The sequence below is a fragment of the Macrosteles quadrilineatus genome, unplaced genomic scaffold (genome assembly GCF_028750875.1).
Source record: "Macrosteles quadrilineatus isolate MER2022 unplaced genomic scaffold, UCM_ALF_1.0 Scaffold_2__2_contigs__length_208266976, whole genome shotgun sequence".
In the NCBI taxonomy this organism is placed as follows: Eukaryota; Metazoa; Arthropoda; class Insecta; order Hemiptera; family Cicadellidae; genus Macrosteles; species Macrosteles quadrilineatus.
This window is the reverse complement of record NW_026542595.1, coordinates 62081751-62109153: the sequence shown is the minus strand read 5'-3', so window position 1 is coordinate 62109153 and position 27403 is coordinate 62081751. Positions and strand designations below refer to the sequence as shown.

Here is a 27403-nt window from a genome sequence, read left to right as displayed (position 1 = left end):
TTTTCAAATTGCGAGTTCTATTTTTAAACATCTTCATCTCCACCAAAGGAAAACATAAACATTAAGATTTGAGTCAGAACAGTCCCACAACAGGTTTAAACTATCTTGAGCAGATAATAGGGTCAAAACCAAGTCCCAACTGACAGTGCTAAGGTTCATAATAAGGTTATCAACCTTAACAGGCCTTCTGGAGAATTCACTGGATTCCGGGGAGTAGTTTGTTAAGTTAAGTTTGTTCCGTTATTTTTCTGCATTTTTTTTATTTCGGGGGTTTTTTGAAAAAGTGGGCTTTTCCGTTAAAATTACAGGATTTCAGAATTTTTTAATTGACCCATATATTGAAAAGTGGGTCTGATTTTTTGTAGTAGCATTTCGTTTGTAAGGGTGGTCAGTAATGTGTTAGCAGACGGTGAGTCGAGGCACGGCCACCTTTAACTACAGGCCGAGGCCTTCGAAGTGGCAACGTCACAAGTGGTGTTGTAAGAGCTGTTTTGTTTGGAAGCAGCTAATGGTATTTGTGTATTTACGAAAGATTGGTTACTGGACCATGACAATATTGAATCCGCTTTAAAATGTACAGATAGAGATTTTTAATTCATTTTGTTTCCGTTTTCAATTCTGTATGTTTTATTTTCAATATTATAATAAATTTATGTTCATAAATTTTAAATTTAATCAATAAAGTGCGAATTATTGAGCTGATGTCACCTGTCTGCCATGTTATCTTATAGGACGTCTGTCACTAAACAACTACACTTGCGACGTTGCCAATTCTACCAGGCCACGGCCTGTAGTTAAAGGTGGCCGTGTTCGAGGACGTCAGCGAATTGACGATCAGTTAGCACGCTCTTGCGGCACATCGTGGAACCTTCCCTTTTTAATCTGAGTCTATATTTATTCTATTTATTTATGCAAGAAAGTAACGAATAAAACCAACTGCCAACAATTTCTTTAATAAACCCTTTTAAAAGGATTGTACCTTTTTAATATTTGCTCGATGCCCTTTGAGTTTAAAGTACAAAATAAATTTGTTAACACAATCACTGGATCAGAATATACCAAGAGCAGACGGTTGTCGGAAGAGAGAAAAAAAACACCATGTGATTATGAAACGAAACTAAGCGGAGAACTGAGAAGAGAAAGAGAAACGTCAGTTCTAGTTGACAGTTGTCAATCGCAAACGTTAGTGTTGGTATTTTCATTTCGATATTTAGGCTTGTGCATTAAAACAACAAAATCGGGAGAATGGCAACAGCTTCATCACCCGAAAAAATTAACGCTGAAAGAAGAAAACGGGTAACGTATTAGGCTCTGCAATAATTAATTTACCATGTTTTCTGTAGGATATTTTTTGAAGTCCTTCATACCTGCTGTAAGTTAGTGATGTTATGTTACATAATGTTCGTGTTGTTCAGTGGATTTGGCATTCCCAAGGGTTAGAAGCTAATCAAAGTTTTTTTAAGTCAAAATAAAAGGTCAACTTAAGAAACTAGGCCTGTATGTTTTCTTTTGTCGCAATTTATCCCTATTGTTGGGTAAGTTTAGTCTATAAGAAGAAGAAGGGGGTAATAAGGTAAACACTCCGAGGAACCTAAAGTTTGTGAAAAACCCCGTTCACACATTTCAAATTTTCTATAAAGAAGTAAACATTTGAATCCAATTGCTTCTATGGGATAGCCTATCTTGGGTTCTAAGTTCTATGGGATATCTCTTACTATGGGATATCTTGCATAAGCTATATTGTTGCAATATCCGTGGGATGTCCTGGGGAGAAAGTGTGCTGTCTGGGGTTAGGCTAGGTACCGGTACTTAAACCTTGAAAATTATACTCAGGCCTAAGTTAATTACTATCAGTTGTGATATTTTAAAACAAAAAATAACTTAGGGTAACTTACTTTCCTGTTAAAGGGAACTTCTGTTTTAATATCTTCAAACACATTTAAATTACAAATTGACAACTGATGCCTGTTTAGGCAAAAATTATACGTGTGGGTTAACACGTTGACTGCTAAAACCTTTACACAGGCGCTCCTAAACTCCGCCCCGGCGCGCTACTGAATCAGCGGTCGCTATCGGCATTGAAATATCTCAGTAAGACTAATCAGAAAAGAGCACTGGTGATTGTTCTGCGTTACCCTGAAAGTGGATGTAGTTCACTGAAACACCCAAAGGTAGCAGCACTGCCTGGATCAATAACCAGAGTCTTAGCTCGAATGGAGAAAATCCCCGAAAACGGGACTAAAGCATTGCCAGACGGGATTTTACGGGAATGTTTAGTACCAACCTACACCAAAATAAAGATTGTATTCTAAGTTACAGCCTGGCAACAATCACATTGTCGCCGGCCGAGTGCTGGGTTCAGACAGACACAATTTTTGGCAGGCGAGCACACTATTGATATAGCAGTAGGCCGCGAGCAGTGCCAGTGCCGCGCTACTCCTATAGCAGTACGGTAGGCCACAGTCAACATGTTAAGAAATGAAACTGTTCTATACTAAACCTTATCTAACTAACCAAACTTTAAACATATCAAAATTCTGTTTAATAACAGAAAAAGCATGTGGGGAATATCAAACTGAATTTTGAAATGTTAAGCTACAGCAAGTTTGGTTAAGTAGTTACGTTAGGTTAGTTTAGAATGGTTTCATTTCAATATAATATTTTTTAAATCATTTGTTGATACTGAGCAATATTTATTTATCGTCGTTGTCAGCTGAAATTATAAAAAAAAATTACTTAAGTTAACAACATATCGAAAAAAATCATCGATGATAATGAATGTTCCCTTTAAAAGGAATGTACCAATTATAGTACTGAAGAAAAATTACAACTGGTATCTATGTACGACATTTAGGTACCATAGCTTGTGATCAAGGAAAATTCATGAACTTCTCCCAGTAAATGAAAGTCAGTAAAATACCTCAATTAAACTAATTAAATCTTTTAAAATCACTTTTTTATTTGGCAGAAATTTCAGGATTAAAGTAATATGATAAATCACACCCTCTTACAACTATTTTAATGTTGTGCAAACCCAGGTTTTTTTGGGTTCTCTACCACCTGATTTTCTTCGCATTTCCGCCACGTCTCAGCAGCAGCAGGAGGCCGCCGACCAGCAGACAGCTTTAGCCTTGCAGCAGCAATTTGCTGATGCGCCCCTTATGCAAAATCTAACTGGCAGATTAAACATCACCGTTGCTCAGGTAGGAAGCCATTAAGTTATCTGCACACTTTTGTAGCAGAAATTAATATGTGCAAATTTTCATTTAAACAAGAATCTGGAGATTTAAGCCTAACTTATATTTGGTACATTTAGGCCTAGTAGGATACAGTAAGACAAGACCTCGATATCTCAAAATTAAAATGGTAAGGGTTAAAATTTTAAATAGGCTAATTTCTCTAGTTTTTCTAGTAATGTAAGTGAAGTTCGAGTTCAATCAATGTGTGATACCGGTACCGAAAATTCATGATGGCTGCTAAGGTGCTAAATAGTGAATGATATTTCATCAAATAATTTACACGTTAATTTTCTTAACTCATTATTTACAAGCTATACCTTTAAGTGAGCTTAAACCATTTCTATGCATGTAGAGCAAGATGATTAAACCCCCCCCCCCCCCCCCCTCTTGACAAAAGGATTTTACCGTGAGCGTAAAAAATGTTGAGGATTTTGCCCATAAAAAAATCCATAAAAACTCCTAATACTGTATAAATTAACATTATTGTGGTGATTAATTTGCTTTGCACATAATCAAAATACAATTAACTTACAGTAGTAATTGCGCAATCATGATAAGTTGTCATTAACCTTGGTTCAGTACCAATAAAAACTGTAGCGTTTAAAATCATAGCTAACTCAAACTTTTACTCAAACAAAAAAACAAACACTGTACAGCAATGTACGCTGTATAGCAACAAGTCATGTAAAGAACAGAACAATAGAAAGTCTAGTAAGCTATACTGCTAGTCATAGGCTACTGCTGTGATCTATTTAGGACAGAATAATGTCAATAAAACATTAGACTCCGTAACTCATAAAATACCCCCGTTGCAGCAAACCTGCAGACTAAGCGAATTTCCTTTTACAGTACCCGGCTGGATTTCTACTAAAATATTCCCAAAAAATTTTCAGATTTATTTCATACTAGCAGAGTACCCGTCCTTCGTACGGGGTTGGCATATAAGTATAAATTGCTTATTGAAGTTATAGGAGAGGGCACGGTTTAAGAAATTTTTGTCTTTCAATTTATAAGGTAGCCTATAGTGTAGCACTCATCTACCATAGCCCTAATGTTCTACCACTGCACCTAAACCATGGGGAAAAGTTAAGTTCTCATTGTGTACCACAACTTTTTGTTGCTAGTTGGTTCAAATTAGCTGTGGTCATAAATACAAAAAACATGTTAGTGCTGCACCTTGTTGGTAAGCCTTATAACTTTTTAATGTTATGTAATATCATAGAACCAACTTGTGTAGTTGAAACGGCTGACAAAATTCTTTAATTTCTTTAAATATGAATACTCATAAGGTTAACATGAGAAACTCCAGAGCAAGAGCCACTGGGGCGGAGCCTGAAAGGATTTTTGAGGTAAGAATATGCCTATATGTTAATCTGGAATGTCAGCTATCATCATACCAAATTTCAATCTTGTCGGTTTAGTATTTTTCGCGTTTACTTGTCACAAACATCAATCCATCCATCCATCCATCTATACATCCATACATCCATCTATACATCCATACATTTTACAATTTTATTAACTATCTCTGTAACCGTTGGGCATATAACAACCGTTCAACATTCAAAGTTATTTCTTTTTTTAAGCTCTACAAAATGGTTTGAAGAGGAATTATAAAATTTTGTGTTTTAGGGTCAAAAATGGGAAATATCTATTTTTACCTCATAAAACCCCCCATAAACCCCCGTTTCCATAGTTAGATTATGCTGGTTTGCGAATAATTGTAGGTTTATACGTTTGTACCAAATTTAATCAAAATCGGATAAATTTTGCTGGAGTTATCACACTAACGGGCACACACACACACATACATATATACATATATATATACCCCCACCGCAGTGAACCTGCAGACTTAGCGAATTTCCATATGCCTGATTGGATTTACACTCAAATGTCTCCTTTAAAATATCTCATTTATTCCCTATTTAAATAGAATTAGTTTAACGAGTACTTAGGTTTGCTGCAACCAGGAAGGGTAAAAAATGTTTTTTGTTGTAAAATCTTAATACTGTAGTTTAGTAAAAAATGAATGTATTTTCCTAATTTGATCAAAATATGTTCATAAGCAAGCAAACAGTTGACTTATTCTCCATAAGAATAATATGGGAATTTTAAATTTACAATTTTTTGGAATTTTCTCCATAACCATTAGGCGCATAATAACACTTCATTCTACTAAATTATTTGTTTTTTTTAAGCTCTACAAAATGTTTTGTTAGAAATTGTGAAATTTTGTGTTTTCAGGGTAATAAATTGGTAAACCCTATCTTACCCCATAAAATCCCTCATTACCACCGTTTCCATAGTCCGATGCTGGTTCTGTACTGTACAGTACAGTTCAAGCTATTGAGGCTTGTGAACGAGATGCTTTGAAATGATGGTAAAAATCAGATAGAATAGATCAAGTGGGCCTAACTAAATTTCTTGGTTTAATCATTGATGAAAATCTCTCATGGGATGATAACATCAATCACCTAGTAAACAAATTATCTTCTGGTATCTATGCTCTGAGACAGATGTCCAGAGTCTGTGATTTGGAAACTTTAAAAATTATTTATTATTCATTAGTTCAATCCCACATTTCATACGGAATCACAGTCTATGGTGGAACAACAAAATCAAATCTTGATAAAGTACTTAAACAGCAAAAAAGAGCAATTCGCACTATTATGAAATTACGGAAAACCATCTCAGTGAAGAATCTTTTTTGTAAATTGGACATTTTAATAAATGGGAACTAACAACACCCTCCAATCCCGGGCATAACTATAATACTAGGTTAAAAATTAGATTGCCTCAGCATAAATTAGAATATTATACAAAGAAAACCACCTACGCAGGTTTGAAATTTTTACAATATTTACCAATAAACATCCGGCAGGAGACAAATTTCAAAAAATTCAAAAAACTTTTAAAAGATTTCTTAGTAAAAAATCCTTTTTATTCATTACAAGAATTTGTAGATAAAACAAAATATTTCATTTGAATTTCCATTTATTTTTCATAATGGACATTTGCGTAGATCTATGTTTTAATGTGTATGATTTGTATATAGATTTTGACTCTATTCAGATACATGTATGTTTCATATATGTTATATATTGAATAAAGACTATTTGAATCTTGAATCTTGAATCTTGAATAATAAAAGTTAAGTATTACAGATATCGTCAAATTCAACTTATCAAGGTTAAAATTAAAACATTCAACTTATAAGGGTATTTATAACTAACGGCGACTGGGACTGTGGCGTTGTCCTGTAATCCTGTTACTTGGAGGTCACGAATTGTGGATATTTTTGGGCATGATCTGTGGATGCGATACTCAATGGTGTGGATTTAAAGTCTACACTAGTGAGTATTATTATCGTCCGCAGTATTATCCTGATAATTAGACCAATTCGTAAATTACAAGGCAAAAATGTGGTTTGTTTTCCACTACAACCTAGATCCCTAGATCCCTTATTTGCTATTGGCTGTATGGGCTAAATAATAGTCCTGGCTAAGGAACATGTCAGCCTTAGTCAGTAACAAGACTACAAGATCGCGCCACTCATCCTATACTCATCACCATTCATACTTGGCTTAAAATACCTACCTTTAGTGGTCGCCATTTAAGTTAAAAGTATAAAAAGATTTTGTTAATTCCATAACCTCAATTCTCATTCTCACTTCCAGTCAAGTCCATTAAAACTTGGATAAAGATTCTTACTCACAAGGATGTATTACACAGCTTTTTACATTCATTTTCAGGATTTAGGTAGGTTAAGTAAAATTTCATTTAGTAAAATCTTTTTCAAAGTCAAAGTCATCTTTATTGTCACATAAATGCTCTGGCACAGCCAGACAAAACAGGTGACATTGTCAAACTATACTAAAATAAACTAGCTTATTGGTAAAAATAAATACATAGTAACAAAACAAACAATTCACAATGATTTGTCTTCGAGAAACTGATCTATACTAATTCTTTTCCAACAAAAATTCAACAATTTTTTCTTTAAAAGATACTAATCCTATTATTGATTTGTAGTACCCAGGCAAATTGTTAAAAAATATTTTACCCCTATAGGAAGGTGTCCTTTCCACAAGATTTAATCTGTGTATAGGATATTGAAAATCTGTATGAAATCTAGTGTTATAATTGTGCCGATTATTTTCACTGTGGAGTTTTTCAAAATTTGATTTCACATACAATAAACATTTAAGAGAATATACAAATTACGGACGGTTAGAATCTTTAGTTCTTTAAGAAGTTGTTTGCAAGAATGTTTTACGGGTTTAAAAGTCATAATTCTAAGTATTCTTTTTTGAAGTTTAAAAAGTTGATACGAATCAGAGGTGACGCCCCAAAGCTCTATTCCATACTGTAAAATTGATGAAAATAAATAGTTTCTTATCGTGCGTTAATTTGTAGGCTATAACTGCACAAACTATAGACTATCTAATATATGTGATTGGTTAAGCTATTTGTGGTTTTGTTCCAAGCAGTTAATGTGATAAAATCTTCTTGAACATCTGTCTACTAATTTAGGTTTTGAGAAATGTGTTTGTTTTGTCATAGGCAAAGCTGGTGAAGAACTATGGTATGACTCGCATGGACCCTTATGTGAGGTTGCGAGTGGGTCATTGCGTCTACGAAACTCATACTGATCCCAACGGTGGAAAGAATCCTTCCTGGAACAAAGTTGTACAATGGTTAGCTCACCAAATCTTATTCATTATCATATTCAAGGCGTCCATGCACAATAGTTGAGTAAATTGAATGAATCGTTCAGGAATTTTGCATCAGCATAAATATAAGTTAAGGGAATCCTAAAAGATCATGCGTTTTGTTTCTTTTTAAGTAGGTAGGCCCTACAGTAATAAAATATGTTACAATGACTAAATACACAATCACAGTTGTTAACTGATATTAAAAAGAAATGTTTGTGTAGGACAGAAAAAGTTAAAAATCCTAAAAGAGTAAAGCAACTTAATTGGGGGTGAGTGGTGGCTAAACAATAATAAGCTTTTTGTTTAGCCGTAAAAAGATACAATTATCAAAATATTAACCATTTAAAAACACTGCAATTTCACTGAGTTTGCACTGAGTTTCAATTTCCATTTCAAATTTAATGGTGTTATGAAAACTGTTGATTTATTGTTGATAAATTTTGCTTCTGTTTTGGATCCTTTAAATGTAAATAAATCATCAATTGTAAAACTATAGCCTAGTATTGAATATTTTAGTGGTCAGAATAATCTATCTATAGTCAACAATTCTTTATCGTACATAACATGGAACAGAATGGTGTCGATACAACATGCCTAGTAAGCCTATTTTTGCTTAATTTGATTTTTATCTTAATAGATAAAAAAAAATCATCTGAAGAACTAATTAATTAGAATTAAAAGAATGTTATTAGTTGATAATGAAACAGGAGGGTTTCCAGCCAACCTGGAAACTGGGAATTGTATTTGAATTTTGTAAAGAACAGGGATAAGTTATTTGAATAATAGCTTTAAAATCCGCCCAAAATCATGTTTCTTGTTTTGCCAAATTGAAAATTGTGATATTAGAAACTTATATCACAAATGACAGTCGTAATGCAATTCTGGCATTCCTCGAGATAGCTGGGTAGCTCAGTGGTTATAGAGTTTGCCTTGGAATCAAAAGGTCCCTGGTTTGATCTTAAAAAAGTGTGTAGCTTTTTGATGGTTCAAAATTGAACCCAGCTGTCCTTGGGTTTTCATTAAATGGTCCTGACTAATGAAACAGCTGGTCTTAGTCAGTTACAATCAACAAAGCCACACAAGGCATCACACTCTATTCTAATTCTATACACTCATCCTTTATTCATATTTGGGTTAAAATACGTGCGTAGGTGGTGTCCCTATCTCAAAATGATGATCCGAAGTAATATGAATATGACTGGGACGGGTGGCGTCGTCCTGTAATCCAGCTACTAGGAGGTCACGAATTGTGGATATTTATAGGCATGCACTGTGGATGCGATACTCCCTGGTGTGGATTAACGTCTGCACTAGTGAGTACTACAACTATCCGCAGTGCTATCTTGATAATTAGACCAATTCGTATATACCAAGGAAAAATTGTGGTTCGGATTCCACTATAAACTGTTGGTCCTTTAGTTGCCATTAGCTGTATGGGCTATTAATTAACAGCTGTGTCTAAGGAATATGTCGGCCTTAGTCACTAACAAGACTACAAGATCGCGCCACTCATCCTACACTCATCTCCATTCATACTTGGCTTAAAATACCTACTTTGTATGGTCGCCATTTCATTAAAAAGTATTAAAGTAATGATATCCAGGCATTGGTGCGATCACAAAAAATAGCTCGATTTTTGCAGCTAGTGTTGATAGAGTTAATGTCATCGCCTATAAACAATCGAAAGACATTATCACGTGTTTTGCTGTGATCGCGAGAAATTACTGATGATTTTTTTGTGATGGCAAGTAATGATCCACTAACACAAAACTGGGTGGTTGTAATGATGACTTGTTATGGTTGCCATTTAAAAGAAAAAGTATTAAAGTATGCACGGAAAATCATCCCAAGTTTTGTGGCGATTTAAAGATATGATCATGGATGTCCGACATCGGAATAAATCATCACGGATGTTACCTCAGCTGCAGGAAATTATCACAGTTGTTGCCTCGATAATGAGATTTAAAAATCTTACTGCAATCGAAAGATATAATCTTCATCGTGGCTGCAATTATGAGATAATGTGATGAAGGGTTTTTAATACAATCAAATATATTTGTTTCCATTTGGTACAATATGATAAGTCAACAACAAAAGAACAAAAGAAGATGGTAGATATAAAATTTAACTTAAATTGTATAACATAAAATCGTTGTAACACATCGCCTTCGGCTCGTTGGAGACTCCTTGGGGTGGCGGTGCCTTATTAGATTATTCACTACAACCTTGGCAAATTTCAGGTCTAGCACGTTTCTAAAATGTTCAGATCAGCATACCAAAGTAAGCTAACTTTCAAGTTCATTCCCTGTTAGAATAACATCGGTTAGATGTCATTACATTTTGGATTTTTTAGTGTGCTGCCAACTACTTTGTTTTAAGTTAAAGTGCCTGCCACAAACCGCCGTAGAAATATAGTATATTAAGAAAACTTTGTTCTAAAAAAAAGAAAGAAAAAATGAAAACTATTAACTATTTGTTTGTTAGCCTTATGCATCAATTGGACCTCACCGACAAGTTTTTTAAACTTGGTGAGGCCTAGCTGTTGTAATTTCCATAAATATATTTTAATTTGAAGTTATGGGTGTGGGTGAAAATTTTAAAATGCAACTTTAGGAATTTTCCCGAGGGTTTTGGCCCAAGACCAAGAAACGTGGCAAATTTCAAGTCCGTAGCACATCTAGAAGTGGTCTAGATAGCACTTTTAGCATTTCTTAAGTATCTATAACATTTTAAGTAGTTAACACGACATAACATAAATGTGGGGTTTCTATATATCTGTGAGGGGGTTTACAATAAATGATTACTTTAAGACTTAATGATTTTGAGTGTTGAACATCAACCTTCCCATTTCAGTCTGTTGCCGCAGGGTGTGAACAGTCTTTACTTGGAGATTTACGATGAGTGTTCGTTCACAATGGATGAGCTTATCGCATGGGCGCAGATCCCTATTCCAAAGGTGGTGTTTTCCGGGGAGACTCACGAGGAATGGTATCCACTCAACGGCAAGCAAGGAGACGGCCAAGAGGGGATGATCAACCTAGTACTCAGCTATGCTGTGAGTACAACCAGTCAAATCAAATCTTCCAGTGTTACAAAATTTATAAAAATTTCTCACGGAAACTGGTGTTTGTTAATTTACAGTGGAAGTTGTGAATAGTAGTGAAGGGTATTTTAATTTTTCTCTATGATGTTCAGTAAATAAATTGAAAGGCCAAGGTAAAGTGAAGGTAAATTGATGTTGGGTTTTGAAAGGCCTACTATTTTTAAGGTCAGTTACAGTAATTTAAAAAAGGACATTTTTTAGATTATATAAGAAATCATTTTCTCTCTCATCACACACTTTATATACAAGGTTGATTAGTTTCATATAGATGAAATATACTGTGCTTGTGCTAGCTTGTAATTATAAGTTTTATTACATAATTAATATGTTTATTTTAGGGATGATTTTGCATTACAAATAAGTAAATTTGACTCTAAAGTACAGATTCATGGCATCAACACATAAAGACAAGTGACTGGTGATTTGATTCAAAACTAGTCTTCTAGGAAAATCAGTACAGTAATGACAATCTAAATTAGAGAACAGAATGAACTCTTCTGCAGTCTGCGCAAGATGGTAGCTCAAGCCAACTTTGGCTGAGTTTGTGTACTTATCTTGTTATGTCTTAGTATGGATGGGATGAGATTTTCAATCCTGAATCGCTGTAAAAACTTCTTTTTTTACTAACCGTGATGGAACATGTCACATATACTTTTAAATAACAACAACACATTGGCTTGAAAAGTAATGTATTACACTACATATTCACTCTTGTTGTATTTAAAATACGGTATGAAATATTAATTGTGGAACTTTTGTGTGTGAAATGCTACTTAATTAATTACTTTTATACTGTTTGTTTGATAGAATATAACTTATTTAAGTACAACCAGCTTCTAGATATAATTCAATTTATAAGCAGGGATATATTTTGTAGATAATAAATCTTCAGTGCTGTAAGGTGATTTTGTTATAGAAAGTGCCGATGAACCCTTACGGCATGTACACTGCTGGAGGTGTAGCTCCTATCATGATGGTGCCGTCGACGGCCTCCCCAGTCTATGGACTGAGGCCGTACGCTCCTGTACCAGTGTACACCCAGCACCCTCCTCCAGTCGCCCCTCCTGTCGAGTTGAAAGAGGCAGACTTAAAACAGGTGAGACACTACAACAATGTTTAAAAGTTAGATGCTAGAACTGCAGTAAGTTTAAATTATTGTAATGTAGTAGTACTGTATTTTTTTTTTAGATTTAGTACATTTTGTTTTTCCCCTCTCACAACTAATTTGTAATGTCTATGTTCTCATCAACGTCTTCATAATGTTTAGTCCCTTTAGCGAACTACGCTATAGGAAGCCATTACCTTGGTTGTCATGGTAAAACCTGAGGGTGAGACGACTTAAATGATTTTTTTTTAGGTCTTTAGAAGCTAAAATTACTATTTGTTATAGGCGATTCAAATGAACCTTGAGTGGTTAAAGTAGTCTCCCACCTAGGTCTTTCTTTGACGACTACAATAATAGCTTTCTTAGATAGGAAATTTGCTAAAACTGACATAAATCTGTAACTGACATGTCCTGAAGCTACTGTACTACACTTGGACCAGTGCCTTAGTGTGGTAGACAGTCCGGCCGGGAGTGAACACTGTGAATTTGCAAGGTATGGGGAGTTGGTCTGACTGTGACAGAGCTTGGTGTCAGGTGTCCCATGGGTGAATACTGAGAGAGTTTCATTTGGAATCTGTAATTTTGTTACTTTTGTGTATCCTTATAGTGTGTTTGTCAATCAAAAGCTTATTTGATAAGCAGTTAGATTTTTTGCTTCCATTATAAATTCATTATCACATACAGGGTGAGTTTTAAATGAGTTCCCCCCCCTACTTTTTTCTACATTTCTTAAGATATCAACTCCGGACCACGTCAGATCATTGTAGAGTAGTAAGTACTTCATCTTGACTGCGTATAAATTTTTGGCCGCCATCTTGGATCCGCCATATTGGATACAAAGTTTTTTTTTCAAATGTAAAGGTAGGGTTGTGACCCATCTTTTTAAACTACTTTTTTATGCTGAATACGATGCTGCAATTCGTTTTTAAAAATCTTGATCCATTCTAAAGTTATGAGAACTTTTTATAACATTATTTTTAGCCCATTTTAACATTGTGCATTTAGAAACTAAGAACATAATCGCAAAATAGTGCTAGATAAAGATTTATGTATATTATGTGGTGAATACTTATCTTTATCTAGCACTATTTTGCGATTATGTTCTTAGTTTCTAAATGCACAATGTTAAAATAGGGCTAAAAATAATGTTATAAAAAGTTCTCATAACTTTAGAATGGATCAAGATTTTTAAAAACGAATTGCAGCATCGTATTCAGCATAAAAAAGTAGTTTAAAAAGATGGGTCACAACCCTACCTTTACATTTGAAAAAAAACTTTGTATCCAATATGGCGGATCCAAGATGGCGGCCAAAAATTTATACCTAGTCAAAATGAAGTACTTACTACTCTACAATGATCTGACGTGGTCCGGAGTTGATATCTTAAGAAATGTAGAAAAAAGTAGGGGGGGAACTCATTTAAAACTCACCCTGTATATTAAACATATCAAAGAGTTGGGATCACAACTTATCTATGTAACATAATGGTAACATTTTGTAGGTGGAAGAAATGTTCCCCAACATGGACAAAGAGGTTGTAAAGTCTGTATTTGAGGCCAATGGAGGCAACAAAGACGCAACAGTCAACTCACTACTGCAGATGTGTGAGTAACCAGCGGCTGATTCCTACCCAAACTGTTTCCATTTTTATACACTGTCCTTAGCCTAAAACAGCTGGAAGTATTTGTTACAGTTTCACTACTTTTAGATTTTCTATTACTTAGATAAACTAGCTTTAATCACAAGGAAGGCCAAGAGGAAGCACTTAGCTGTAAACAAAAACATAATACAGCATAGGAAATCCTCACTAACATAACACCCAGTAGAACACATTAAGTCGGTTGTTGTTTTCTTTCACATTTTCATAATACCTACTATTAAGGTTTCAACTTCTGGAAAAATTTCAAAAGTTCTTTTATTAAAGACACTATAACTTTCCTTTAAATTAGCCTTTTACTCAACGCCTAGTAATTTTTGATCTTCTGTGATAAACAACATTTATTATTGTAATTTAAATTTGTTGTACATTAAACTTTAGATACCTAATCTGTTGTTAGAATATGTAAACAATCTGAACAATCTAAAGAAAGGTATCATGTAAAATTTAAAATTTATAAAGTGAGGCTTCCATGCTACGGAATGGTCTATAAAGTTTTGTTGGGAAACAACATTAAAAATACAAGTTAATTGTCTTCAAGACAGGCATCTTACTTAAATAATATTATATGTACCTATTATTATATCACATCAGCTTTGAGTTGATAGAAAAAAATCAACACCCAGACATTTAAAAATGTTTAATAAAACTTGCAATAATAAGAAGAATATTTTACAGAACGTGTTTAAATCATTTCAACAACCTCTAAATAGAGCTGCAACTGGTTGAACTAAATATCAGCAATTAGGCCAGTGGTTCCCAACAGGTGGTCGGCACGAGACTTGGATGTGACAAATAAGTGATAGTTAATTAATTATTGAATGGAATTAAATTGAAAATAAAGAAAAATAAGTTTATATCACAAATAAAACACAATAAACATATTGATTAGTTCAATTACATTTTTTTGAATTCTAAGTCACATTGAAATCATTGTTACAAAACAAAAAATATAATCTTGATTTATATTGAAACTTTTTAAAAAGTGTGTGAGAAATTTTTAGTGTTAGACCTATATTTTAAATTTGAATTTAATTATAAAATAATGTTGATCAAATGTTGTAAAAATTAACATTATGTTTGTATTAATGTATTCTATTTATTACCTGTTAATACCCTAACAAATTGTGATGGGATCTAGATAATGGTGGTCCATGATACTGGTACTGCTACTGTCATATTAAGTGGTCTGTCGACCTCAGTGAGTTGGGAACCACTGAATCATGCTGTCATTGTATGATTACTGATATATTATATATATATATATATATATATATATATATATATATAATAACTTGTGTGAAAAATCAAGTGTAGGCCTTTGGAACAGCATGTCAACTGAAAACTTATAGGTTCAATTGATTGGAAATGTTGAGGTGTTACCATTTTTTTAATTCTTTACATGCTAAAACACAAAATTTGGACAAACACTTTACTGTGTACAGCAGCAAAAACAGCCGTAGCTCTTTTACTCCCCAAAGAGTAAAAAGCCTTTTTAGTCCCTAGGGAGTAAAAGTCAGCTGCTGTAAACTTTGATTGTAGTAAACAACCGCATGTATCAAAATTATTTATCCATTAGAGTCTAATTTAATCGGTTGTAGCTTATGGTTGTATTCTTGTCAATGGTTCAACATATTGATGGTATAATGTGCAGGAACACAATAGAACACAATGATCGAATCACTTACCAAACAGCTGCTTGTTTGCAATAGCAAAACTGAAAACAAGTTGGGAGTTGTTTTGAGAGGTTATCTTTACATGAATAGTATTTTCGTTTTTAAACTTAGTTTGATTAATGTTGCATTAAGATGAAAAATTTAGTTCATCACATGGGCAAAAAGTGTCTTTTCAGCCCTTGCTCATTTTCCGACCTCGGTTTCGCCTCGATCGTAAAACTTAAGCTCAGGTCGAAAAGAGTCACTTTTCGCCCTAGTGATGAAATATACTATATTAGTCATTGCATTTTGAAGATACAAGGTCTTATACTCATTGAAAGCAAACTCATGGGTTTAAATTTTAGCTACATACAGGAAATATTCCTTACTTGGCTTACAAGGAGAAACTATTTCCTTCGCTTATACAGTGAAATATTGTGTCATAATAGTGTTTTATTTTATATTAGTTTCTTTTATTTATAATATATAAATGTGTCATTGATTTGTTAAGTCTTAGGATAAAATGTTAACACAGTCATCTCTTGCTAACTTGAAATATGTAACTGTCTCTTAGAATTACTTGTACTTCGATCTACGCTTAGTTTGAGCTAAAGAGACCTAGGCCTACTTGATAAAATTTGCTTCACAGAAGTATGTAGGAGTAAATAAAATTAAAATATTAATCACAGAGATAAAGAATGGTATTCTTTATTCCTTACAACCACTACTAAACTAAATTTTTAACAATGTTTTTTTGACCTAGGTCAAAAATTAAGATAAATTCATCAGATAATTTTTAATTCTTCGATTTCCCTCCTAGAGAATTGAGAATAATCAGAGAGATCAAAGATCTTGAGTTATTGAAGTTTGAGCTAGCGAGGAATGGCTGTTTTAAAATTTTATCTAATGAATTTTCTTTTCAATAATAATACGGTTTTATTATATGTACATACTATTGTTCCATTATTATTATTACATTGCTTCCACACCTTTGTTACTATTTCTGCTGTGAATGTTGTTTTCACATTTTGGTTGTTCAGAGTATATTCACTTTTCCTTCATTATCATTAACTAATAGATTATGCACAGTTGATACACTTAATGTTTTTCTATGCTTTCGATACTATTATTACATAATTATTATTTATTGCCTAGTCAATCATTGTTATTTATTGATTTTCAGTTTTTGAATTTTAAAGAGTTAAGTGCCAAATTATACACACTCCAAATATATTTTAGTAAATGGATAACTGTGTAAAATTTGTAATAAACTATATTATGTATAAACTGTTGTTTAAAATTTCCCCTAGGTTTCATGTTGCTGTTTTGCTAGGTCTCAATGAACTTTTTGAGTTATTTTTGTGTCCATACTCTTGGAGACCATGCATTTTTTTTTTATATACTTCTGTCCAAACTGTTTTTCTTCTATACCAATGTCAGCTTAATTGCTACATGGCTTGTTCTTGATGTTGTTTCATCTTGACAAAGGTTCAAACAGTAGTACTTTATCTGAACTACCTCACACCAGGGCTATGTACGGAGAACACTAAGACCAAAGGGGCACTGACTCATGATACTCTCTACTTCATGTTGTACAAATAGTAGTAAAGGGGAAATGTAAACGTTTGCGAGACAAAAAGACCTCAGCATACATTTTATACTGAAGAGGCTATGTGTTATTATTTATTATCATTATCAATTGAGATGGGGAGGCCACCTAGGTGTTAACCCAAATATGAGTTAAGGATGACTGTAGGACGAAGTGAGATGGTATATGTAGCTTTGTCTTATTTAAAGCCCAATGATCAGGGACAGCTGGCTCTAGGATTGAACCATCAAAAAGCCATTCACTTTTCTCAGGATCAATCTGGCATACTTTTGATTGTTAGGTGAGCACTATAACCACTCGGCTACCCAGCCGACTATTTAAAAAGAGTGTAAAGTGTACTACAATTAGAATAAGTCTAAATGAAACAAACATTTTACAAAAATAATTACAGATTTGGAATTCTAGTTCAGCTTGTATTACAAAAATATAATTTTATTTTTTTAATTGGTTTTATCAATAAATCATCTTTGTCTTCATTTCCAGTTTTGCTGTATTAATTGAAGTTGGAAAATAACTTCTTTTTGGTGGACAAAACCCTTCATACTTCATTTAAATAACAACAATTTTTTATACTAACGAGCAATCTATTTTTTTTATTATTAATTTCTACATTAAAGCTTATTAACAATCTCATGAAATTCATCATTTGTTGACCTGCCTTAGTTACTGGGATTGCGGGAAATCGCAACTTTGGGATTGTACTCCCATGCCAGCAGCTCATCGTCAAAAACTACAAAACTGTAATACACCCAAGTGCATAATATGCTCATGTGTATGATGATGCTATTCATTTGAATGTACTGTATTTTGTAATTTGATAGTAGTATACTGTAGATCTACAAGCTGCACTGTCTAAGCGTATGTTAAAACTCCTTTAGATTTTCGTTCAGTGGTGGCTGATTCATAAGGACTCTGGGACGTAGTCTTCCCATTTTCAAGTCAAAAGTAAAAATAACAATAATTAACATAAAAATGATTTTTATTCCTGCGTTGTAAATAATTGTTAGCAGGGCCAATGTTTTTAGGATGGGTGATAATGGACGCAACCAACAGGTAGTACGCAGGCACTCAGTGGGTATATGAGTCAGTAGGTAAAATGATTAAACGAGACAATGATAGACATAAGACATAAATAAAACAGTTTATATAAAAAAGTGGCCTAAACCAACGTTTAAATAATTATTATTTTACTTTTAACCAAGACCCTCCCCCGGTATCAGTAACTTCCCAAAACTATTGTTTAAGCGTCCTCCTACAACTTGAACCCTTGAAGGAACGTCAACGTCACCAGACCTTACCCTCTTCTAATAAACTTCTAGAACAGACAACAGACGTCTTATAAGTCTGATAAATAGCCGAACGGTTCAAAAGATGCCTCTTGAACCAGAAGACGGCACCGTAGATTGAGGGTTACAATCCTCTCTCTTCTTCAACTCATGAAGACTTCATTTGCCTGTGGTAGAGCTGCTGGGTGGTAGAAGTTATCAATTATAACATTTGGACAGCTCAGATGGAAGTTGAAGAGAAAGGTGAATTCATAGTGAATTGTACGTCAGATCACATATTTTGCTACTTTTTGCTTATCCCTGTCCCATGTGTGTGTCCACAGAAAACTTGTTTTAAAATAATTTTGTTTTAAGGCCAAAAACGCCATACTTTCAAATGCCTTTATGTATACATATTTTATAAATTGTGTGTCTGTTAGCATGATAACTCAAGTAAACATTATCCGATTTCAATGAAATTCGGTACAAATGTGTAAACCTAAGTCCCTACGAATTCACGAACCAGCATGATCAGTCTTTGTTTATTCAGCGTTTATTGTTGTAAAAATATATTTACCCCATTTTTGACCCTCAGAACATAGTTTTAATTTCACTCTAAACAATTTTATAGAGCTTACAAAAGAGATAATTTAGTAAACCATTGTTGTACGCTTAATGGTCAATGAAAATTTTGAAATTTTAAATTTAAAATTCCAATATTATTCTTGTGGTAAATATGCAACCTGTTGTGTTTTGCTTCCTTAATAATACATCTTGGCTGAATTTGATTTATTTCATACTAAGCGATTTACATTTTACCAAAAATCACATATTATTACCTTATCTGTAGCAGCAAACTAAGTACTCATTAAACATGATATTATTACAACAGGAAATAAATTTAGCATTTTCTAAGGAAATATTTGAGTTAAAATCCAATACGGCAAATTGAAATTCAATTAGACTGGAGGTTTGCTGCGGCAGGGGATTTTATGTTCATAGGGGGAGGGGGGAAGAATATTAAAACATAGGCAATGAATTGAATTGAATAGTTCTTTAAATGATAAGGGAATTTTTGAAATTAAAATTCCAACTTTTGAGGCCCTGTCGTGACCTTAAAGGGCAATTTACGAAATAATGGATAGTTTTGAGCAAGGTTTCTCGTCATGACGAACATTTTAAGTTTATGGGGGTGTGACTTGTAGTTTTCTCAAAAAGTTCATGGGTACTTTGGTCTTTATATATAGATTTTTCATTATAAAATTAATTTGTAAATGTTTAATTATAAAATTAAACTGTCTCAACCTAACCTAACCAACCATACTTGTTGAGAATATAAAAAAAATACATATAATATAATTTTTCTTAAGTCGACGTAAGGATCTCTCGCACAATGCCCGACTTCTTCGCAGAAGAGGTTTACATCGGCTTCTGACCAGGCGCCTGAGACGCCAGTCTAGGCGCGCGGTGTCACATTATTGATGTTGACTCTACTCGGACAGTTGATTTATCTAAATATTATTAGTTATTTATCAAAACTCGGACAAATGAAACTCAGACATCTGATTTTTCTAATATTTTGTAATTTTTAACAAACTCGGACAGTTGAAAACTCGGACAAATGATGTGATCCCTTCCTGTTATTTATATATATAAAATGTATAAAGTGAATAAAGATAATTTGATTTGATATGCTATGTACTCGTACACTGTTGTTGATTTAGATTTCTATTCAAAGCAAATAATTAGCTTCTTGCGTACAAACGATTTACTTTTCCCCTACTGGGATTAAATAATATCATTCAAATTAATATTAATAAACGTACGTTTATTTATATATCATTTAAATTATGTCAGTACATTGCAATTGTTGTAAAACTCTAGGACTGTATAGCAAAAATATACACATTGGTTTATCATTACATCGGTAAAATTACTTAAGGCCTATAGGGTGAATGTAGAACCGTAGTTTTTGGTAATTTAAATAATAAAACTGATCACTGGCTGACAATCACTGATGAATGACCTCAATGATTATGTCTTGCCCCTTGACCTCCGTGTTAGAGATGGTAATAGCTTTAGTCAGACTGTCGTACACTTGAGCAGAGAGAGATGGAGAACTGTGATGTACTGTAAGCCATACATCTCCCCATCTCACCTGATCTCCTACCCGTCGGTGAACCTGTCAACAGAAATATGTTTGACATTTGTGTAGAGAGAAGGAGATCAGTGACGTACTTTCAACCATACATCTCCACATCTCACATGATCTCCTACCCGTCGGTGAACCTGTCAACAGAAATATGTTTGACATTTGTGTAGAGAGAAGGAGATCAGTGACGTACTTTCAACCATACATCTCCGCATCTCACCTGATCTCCTACCCGTCGGTGAACCTGTCAACAGAAATATGTTTGACATTTGTGTAGAGAGAAGGAGATCAGTGACGTACTTTCAACCATACATCTCCGCATCTCACCTGATCTCCTACCCGTCGGTGAACCTGTCAACAGAAATATGTTTGACATTTGTGTAGAGAGGAGATCAGTGACGTACTTTCAACCACACATCTTCACATCTCACATGATCTCCTACCCGTCGGTGAACCTGTCAACAGAAATATGTTTGACATTTGTGTAGAGAGAAGGAGATCAGTGACGTACTTTCAACCATACATCTTCACATCTCACATGATCTCCTACCCGTCGGTGAACCTGTCAACAGAAATATGTTTGACATTTGTGTAGAGAGAAGGAGATCAGTGACGTACTTTCAACCATATATCTCCGCATCTCACCTGATCTCCTACCCGTCGGTGAACCTGTCAACAGAAATATGTTTGACATTTGTGTAGAGAGAAGGAGATCAGTGACGTACTTTCAACCATACATCTTCACATCTCACATGATCTCCTACCCGTCGGTGAACCTGTCAACAGAAATATGTTTGACATTTGTGTAGAGAGAAGGAGATCAGTGACGTACTTTCAACCATACATCTTCACATCTCACATGATCTCCTACCTGACGGTGAACGTGACAATAGAAATATGTTTGACATTTGTGTAGAGAGAAGGAAATCAGTGACGTACTTTCAACCATACATCTCCGCATCTCACCTGATCTCCTACCCGTCGGTGAACCTGTCAACAGAAATATGTTTGACATTTGTGTAGAGAGAAGGAGATCAGTGACGTACTTTCAACCATACATCTTCACATCTCACCTGATCTCCTACCCGTCGGTGAACCTGTCAACAGAAATATGTTTGACATTTGTGTAGAGAGAAGGAGATCAGTGACGTACTTTCAACCATACATCTTCACATCTCACATGATCTCCTACCCGTCGGTGAACCTGTCAACAGAAATATGTTTGACATTTGTGTAGAGAGAAGGAGATCAGTGACGTACTTTCAACCATACATCTTCACATCTCACATGATCTCCTACCCGTCGGTGAACCTGTCAACAGAAATATGTTTGACATTTGTGTAGAGAGAAGGAGATCAGTGACGTACTTTCAACCATACATCTTCACATCTCACATGATCTCCTACCCGTCGGTGAACCTGTCAACAGAAATATGTTTGACATTTGTGTAGAGAGAAGGAGATCAGTGACGTACTTTCAACCATACATCTTCACATCTCACATGATCTCCTACCCGTCGGTGAACCTGTCAACAGAAATATGTTTGACATTTGTGTAGAGAGAAGGAGATCAGTGACGTACTTTCAACCATACATCTCCGCATCTCACCTGATCTCCTACCCGTCGGTGAACCTGTCAACAGAAATATGTTTGACATTTGTGTAGAGAGAAGGAGATCAGTGACGTACTTTCAACCATACATCTCCGCATCTCACCTGATCTCCTACCCGTCGGTGAACCTGTCAACAGAAATATGTTTGACATTTGTGTAGAGAGAAGGAGATCAGTGACGTACTTTCAACCATACATCTTCACATCTCACATGATCTCCTACCCGTCGGTGAACCTGTCAACAGAAATATGTTTGACATTTGTGTAGAGAGAAGGAGATCAGTGACGTACTTTCAACCATACATCTCCGCATCTCACCTGATCTCCTACCCGTCGGTGAACCTGTCAACAGAAATATGTTTGACATTTGTGTAGAGAGAAGGAGATCAGTGACGTACTTTCAACCATACATCTCCGCATCTCACCTGATCTCCTACCCGTCGGTGAACCTGTCAACAGAAATATGTTTGACATTTGTGTAGAGAGAAGGAGATCAGTGACGTACTTTCAACCATACATCTTCACATCTCACATGATCTACCCGTCGGTGAACCTGTCAACAGAAATATGTTTGACATTTGTGTAGAGAGAAGGAGATCAGTGACGTACTTTCAACCATACATCTTCACATCTCACATGATCTCCTACCCGTCGGTGAACCTGTCAACAGAAATATGTTTGACATTTGTGTAGAGAGAAGGAGATCAGTGACGTACTTTCAACCATACATCTTCACATCTCACATGATCTCCTACCCGTCGGTGAACCTGTCAACAGAAATATGTTTGACATTTGTGTAGAGAGAAGGAGATCAGTGACGTACTTTCAACCATACATCTTCACATCTCACATGATCTCCTACCCGTCGGTGAACCTGTCAACAGAAATATGTTTGACATTTGTGTAGAGAGAAGGAGATCAGTGACGTACTTTCAACCATACATCTTCACATCTCACATGATCTCCTACCCGTCGGTGAACCTGTCAACAGAAATATGTTTGACATTTGTGTAGAGAGAAGGAGATCAGTGACGTACTTTCAACCATACATCTTCACATCTCACATGATCTCCTACCCGTCGGTGAACCTGTCAACAGAAATATGTTTGACATTTGTGTAGAGAGAAGGAGATCAGTGACGTACTTTCAACCATACATCTCCACATCTCACATGATCTCCTACCCGTCGGTGAACCTGACAACAGAAATATGTTTGACATTTGTGTAGAGAGAAGGAGATCAGTGACGTACTTTCAACCATACATCTTCACATCTCACATGATCTCCTACCCGTCGGTGAACCTGTCAACAGAAATATGTTTGACATTTGTGTAGAGAGAAGGAGATCAGTGACGTACTTTCAACCATACATCTTCACATCTCACATGATTTTCTTCTTGTCGGTGAACCTGTCAACAGAAATATGTTTGACATTTGTGTAGAGAGAAGGAGATCAGTGACGTACTTTCAACCATACATCTTCACATCTCACATGATCTCCTACCCGTCGGTGAACCTGTCAACAGAAATATGTTTGACATTTGTGTAGAGAGAAGGAGATCAGTGACGTACTTTCAACCATATTTCCGCATCTCACCTGATCTCCTACCCGTCGGTGAACCTGTCAACAGAAATATGTTTGACATTTGTGTAGAGAGAAGGAGATCAGTGACGTACTTTCAACCATACATCTCCGCATCTCACCTGATCTCCTACCCGTCGGTGAACCTGACAACAGAAATATGTTTGACATTTGTGTAGAGAGAAGGAGATCAGTGACGTACTTTCAACCATACATCTTCACATCTCACATGATCTCCTACCCGTCGGTGAACCTGACAACAGAAATATGTTTGACATTTGTGTAGAGAGAAGGAGATCAGTGACGTACTTTCAACCATACATCTCCGCATCTCACCTGATCTCCTACCCGTCGGTGAACCTGACAACAGAAATATGTTTGACATTTGTGTAGAGAGAAGGAGATCAGTGACGTACTTTCAACCATACATCTCCGCATCTCACCTGATCTCCTACCCGTCGGTGAACCTGACAACAGAAATATGTTTGACATTTGTGTAGAGAGAAGGAGATCAGTGACGTACTTTCAACCATACATCTTCACATCTCACATGATCTCCTACCCGTCGGTGAACCTGTCAACAGAAATATGTTTGACATTTGTGTAGAGAGAAGGAGATCAGTGACGTACTTTCAACCATACATCTTCACATCTCACATGATCTCCTACCCGTCGGTGAACCTGTCAACAGAAATATGTTTGACATTTGTGTAGAGAGAAGGAGATCAGTGACGTACTTTCAACCATACATCTTCACATCTCACATGATCTCCTACCCGTCGGTGAACCTGTCAACAGAAATATGTTTGACATTTGTGTAGAGAGAAGGAGATCAGTGACGTACTTTCAACCATACATCTCCACATCTCAACTGATCTCCTACCTGACGGTGAACGTGACAATAGAAATATGTTTGACATTTGTGTAGAGAGAAGGAGATCAGTGACGTGCTTTCAACCATACATCTTCACATCTCACATGATCTCCTACCCGTCGGTGAACCTGTCAACAGAAATATGTTTGACATTTGTGTAGAGAGAAGGAGATCAGTGACGTACTTTCAACCATACATCTCCACATCTCACCTGATCTCCTACCTGACGGTGAACGTGACAATAGAAATATGTTTGACATTTGTGTAGAGAGAAGGAAATCAGTGACGTACTTTCAACCATACATCTCCACATGTCACATGATGTTGTCATTATTTTATCTTAACATTACAATTACCTCTACTACACTAACCCTAACCCACCTGTACACCAACACTTGGATCAATCTGAGATGAAGTGGTTCGCCGACAAGCACCTAGCCATTGGCAGACCTGGCCTATTATCATGGCATCCACTCCACTGACCCAACCTGCAACACGCAGGAAACATTCAGTATAGATATAGCAAAATTATATTTCTTTTGCACAACAACATATTTACAGGCTGATTACCCCGCATTTTTCTGAATTTAATATACAGTTTTAACAGAGTATTTTCGGTTTAGTTACATATGTATAATTATCTCATACCAGTCTCTACAGCAGGTATGTCGGTGGTGTAGTTGGCCATCGGCAACACTTGTTCCCCAGCTACAAGTCTTGTAATGGTCTCCTCATTGACACCTTGAACTGACAACATCCGACAGAACCGATCCATAGCAGATCCCTCCTTAATAACCTTCTGAATCAACTTTTCTGCCTCCGCTTCATTCTTACAAATGTTTGTCATCACCAGCAGATTCACACCTATTTGGAAAATGAAAATATTTTTAAAACTATCACAGGAGTTATAAGTTAAAAATGTTATTAGGGCCTAAAGGTTTTTATAATTTTTATTTGTCTTGTACTCATTCATATTTGTACCAAGTTTTTGTTGATATGTTATAACACTCCTCTGGTCTTCATAACTTCATTTTTATAAGCAATATTTAAGTAACTTAACACCAATACTATTCAGTTTAGTATTAGCTTATAAATAGCATTATTTTAGTGGGGATTTTATACATTGTTTGAATAACTATTAACATTAACTGGGCGTTTGCAGCTATCGAATGGTAAAATCTTATAAAAAATCATGTGAACCCGGTTGATTTATTTGGTTATGTACATGTAAAATAACGGTTAGAAACAATCTTTTCGTACCACTACATGGAAATAAATTATCACATTGCCACACCCGTAATCAGTACCAAGTTTTTTTACCAAGTAAACGGGTCGCAAAATTACTCATTTCCGCTTTATTCCAGGGGCGTCATTTGGGGTGGGCAGGGGGGACATTTCCCCCCCCCCTGGATCCTGGACTAGAGAAAAAAATATGCTGTACTAGCCAATATACAAATATTTTCTCCTGTCAAATTCTAAAAAGCACAGCAGACAAAAATCTGTATACAGTATTCTTGTACAGTAATTTGAAACAAAAATTATTATTGTTTTATTGTCTTAGATAGCACATTTTGAGTTTAAATAAATTAGTAGTTTTGTTATTCATTTACTTTTTCTGTTTGGTGCTGTACGATAAACCACTTAATTCTAGTTTATACATAAAAATTCAGATTTTTTAGAAGCATTGCTTTGTCATTTACTTTTATGAATTATTTAAGCATTAAAATTATACATGTGTATAAATTTTACGTAATTTATTTTGAACATTGTAGGTAGACTACCTACTAATTTAATATAGTTAAATAGAACCTTTTGTACTTTTGTGTCAAATTATTTTACTGGTGATAAAATTTAATTTGTTTTTAAGTTCTTAAATACCTGTATTTTATTTAAAAACCAAAATAAACTGTTATAAACTATAGGCTATGAACAACCGTATTCATTGCTAAATATTGTACAAGAGAAATTGGTCATGAATCTAATAACAAACATAATATTAATACATCATGGAACTATTGATCACGTTTCTTAGATGACTAACTTACCAACATAAAATTATTGTGTTTCTGTCTGTTGTCAATAATTCTAAGATTCATTAATTTTCTGCCTAAATTTAAATAAATTTTACTCATAATTTTTTTTTTTATTTTAAGTGCTTTTGACAATTAAAATAAGCTTAAACCCCTCTTTTTTTGTTTCAAAACTGCAAAATTTTCCGGGGCCGGACCCCCCTTGTTTGCTGGGGGGTATTCCATACCCCCCATACCCTCTGGTGTTTGCCCCCCCCCCCCAAGGATTTGGTGAAATGACGCCACTGCTTATTCATTCCTGTACTCTATTGCTAGCGGGAATGACAATTCCCGCACGCAAGATCAGCTTTTATTGTTAGTGTTTCTATAAAACACTAACATGAGGTAAGTAGGCTAAATAACTTACATAATCTAAATGACATTTTATATACAAATAAAAAGTTAACTTGTGTGTTATAATAAGTTAAGAAAATTCTTTTGTGTATTATGACCACATAGTGCAGTAAAAATAAGCAAAAATTACATAAACTTTAAAAAAATTAGCACAAGCAGGGAATTTGGTACAGATGTTGGGTGTACCTTTCTTTTGAACATAAAATTGAAGCTGTGCTAAGGCTAATATTGGAAAATGGCGGCATATTTCTGTATTTTTGGCTATAGTGACTTTATTATTAGAGATGAAGGAAAAATCTAAATATACAAAATGTGGTCCATCTAAAAATACACATTTTTTGTATTTGTAATATTTCTCTAAGCCCAACGGGTATTGAGTTATTTGTGATTAAGTATATTTAGTTTTTTTT

At 34.9% G+C, this 27403-nt stretch overlaps 2 protein-coding genes across 2 annotated transcripts in view; one reads left to right on the top strand and one right to left on the bottom strand.

The window, feature by feature from the left end:
- Positions 1-1137: 1137 nt before the first annotated feature.
- Positions 1138-14649, top strand: LOC128986480 (toll-interacting protein B-like). Its single transcript, XM_054406877.1, has 6 exons — positions 1138-1296; positions 3039-3203; positions 7806-7939; positions 10811-11012; positions 11977-12156; positions 13667-14649. The coding sequence occupies exons 1-6, from the start codon at positions 1246-1248 to the stop codon at positions 13775-13777; spliced, it is 843 nt and encodes a 280-aa protein (XP_054262852.1). The 5' UTR covers positions 1138-1245; the 3' UTR covers positions 13778-14649.
- Positions 14650-19938: 5289 nt separating this feature from the next.
- LOC128987814 (thymidine phosphorylase-like) overlaps positions 19939-27403 on the bottom strand; it is a 61939-nt gene continuing 54474 nt past the window's right edge. Inside the window, exons 9-11 of the mRNA XM_054408842.1 lie at positions 25219-25434; positions 24952-25058; positions 19939-20533 (exon numbers count right to left, since the gene is read on the bottom strand). Coding sequence (XP_054264817.1) covers positions 20363-20533; positions 24952-25058; positions 25219-25434 — 494 coding nt within the window. The 3' untranslated portion in view covers positions 19939-20362. The remainder of the gene's footprint in view (positions 20534-24951; positions 25059-25218; positions 25435-27403) is intronic.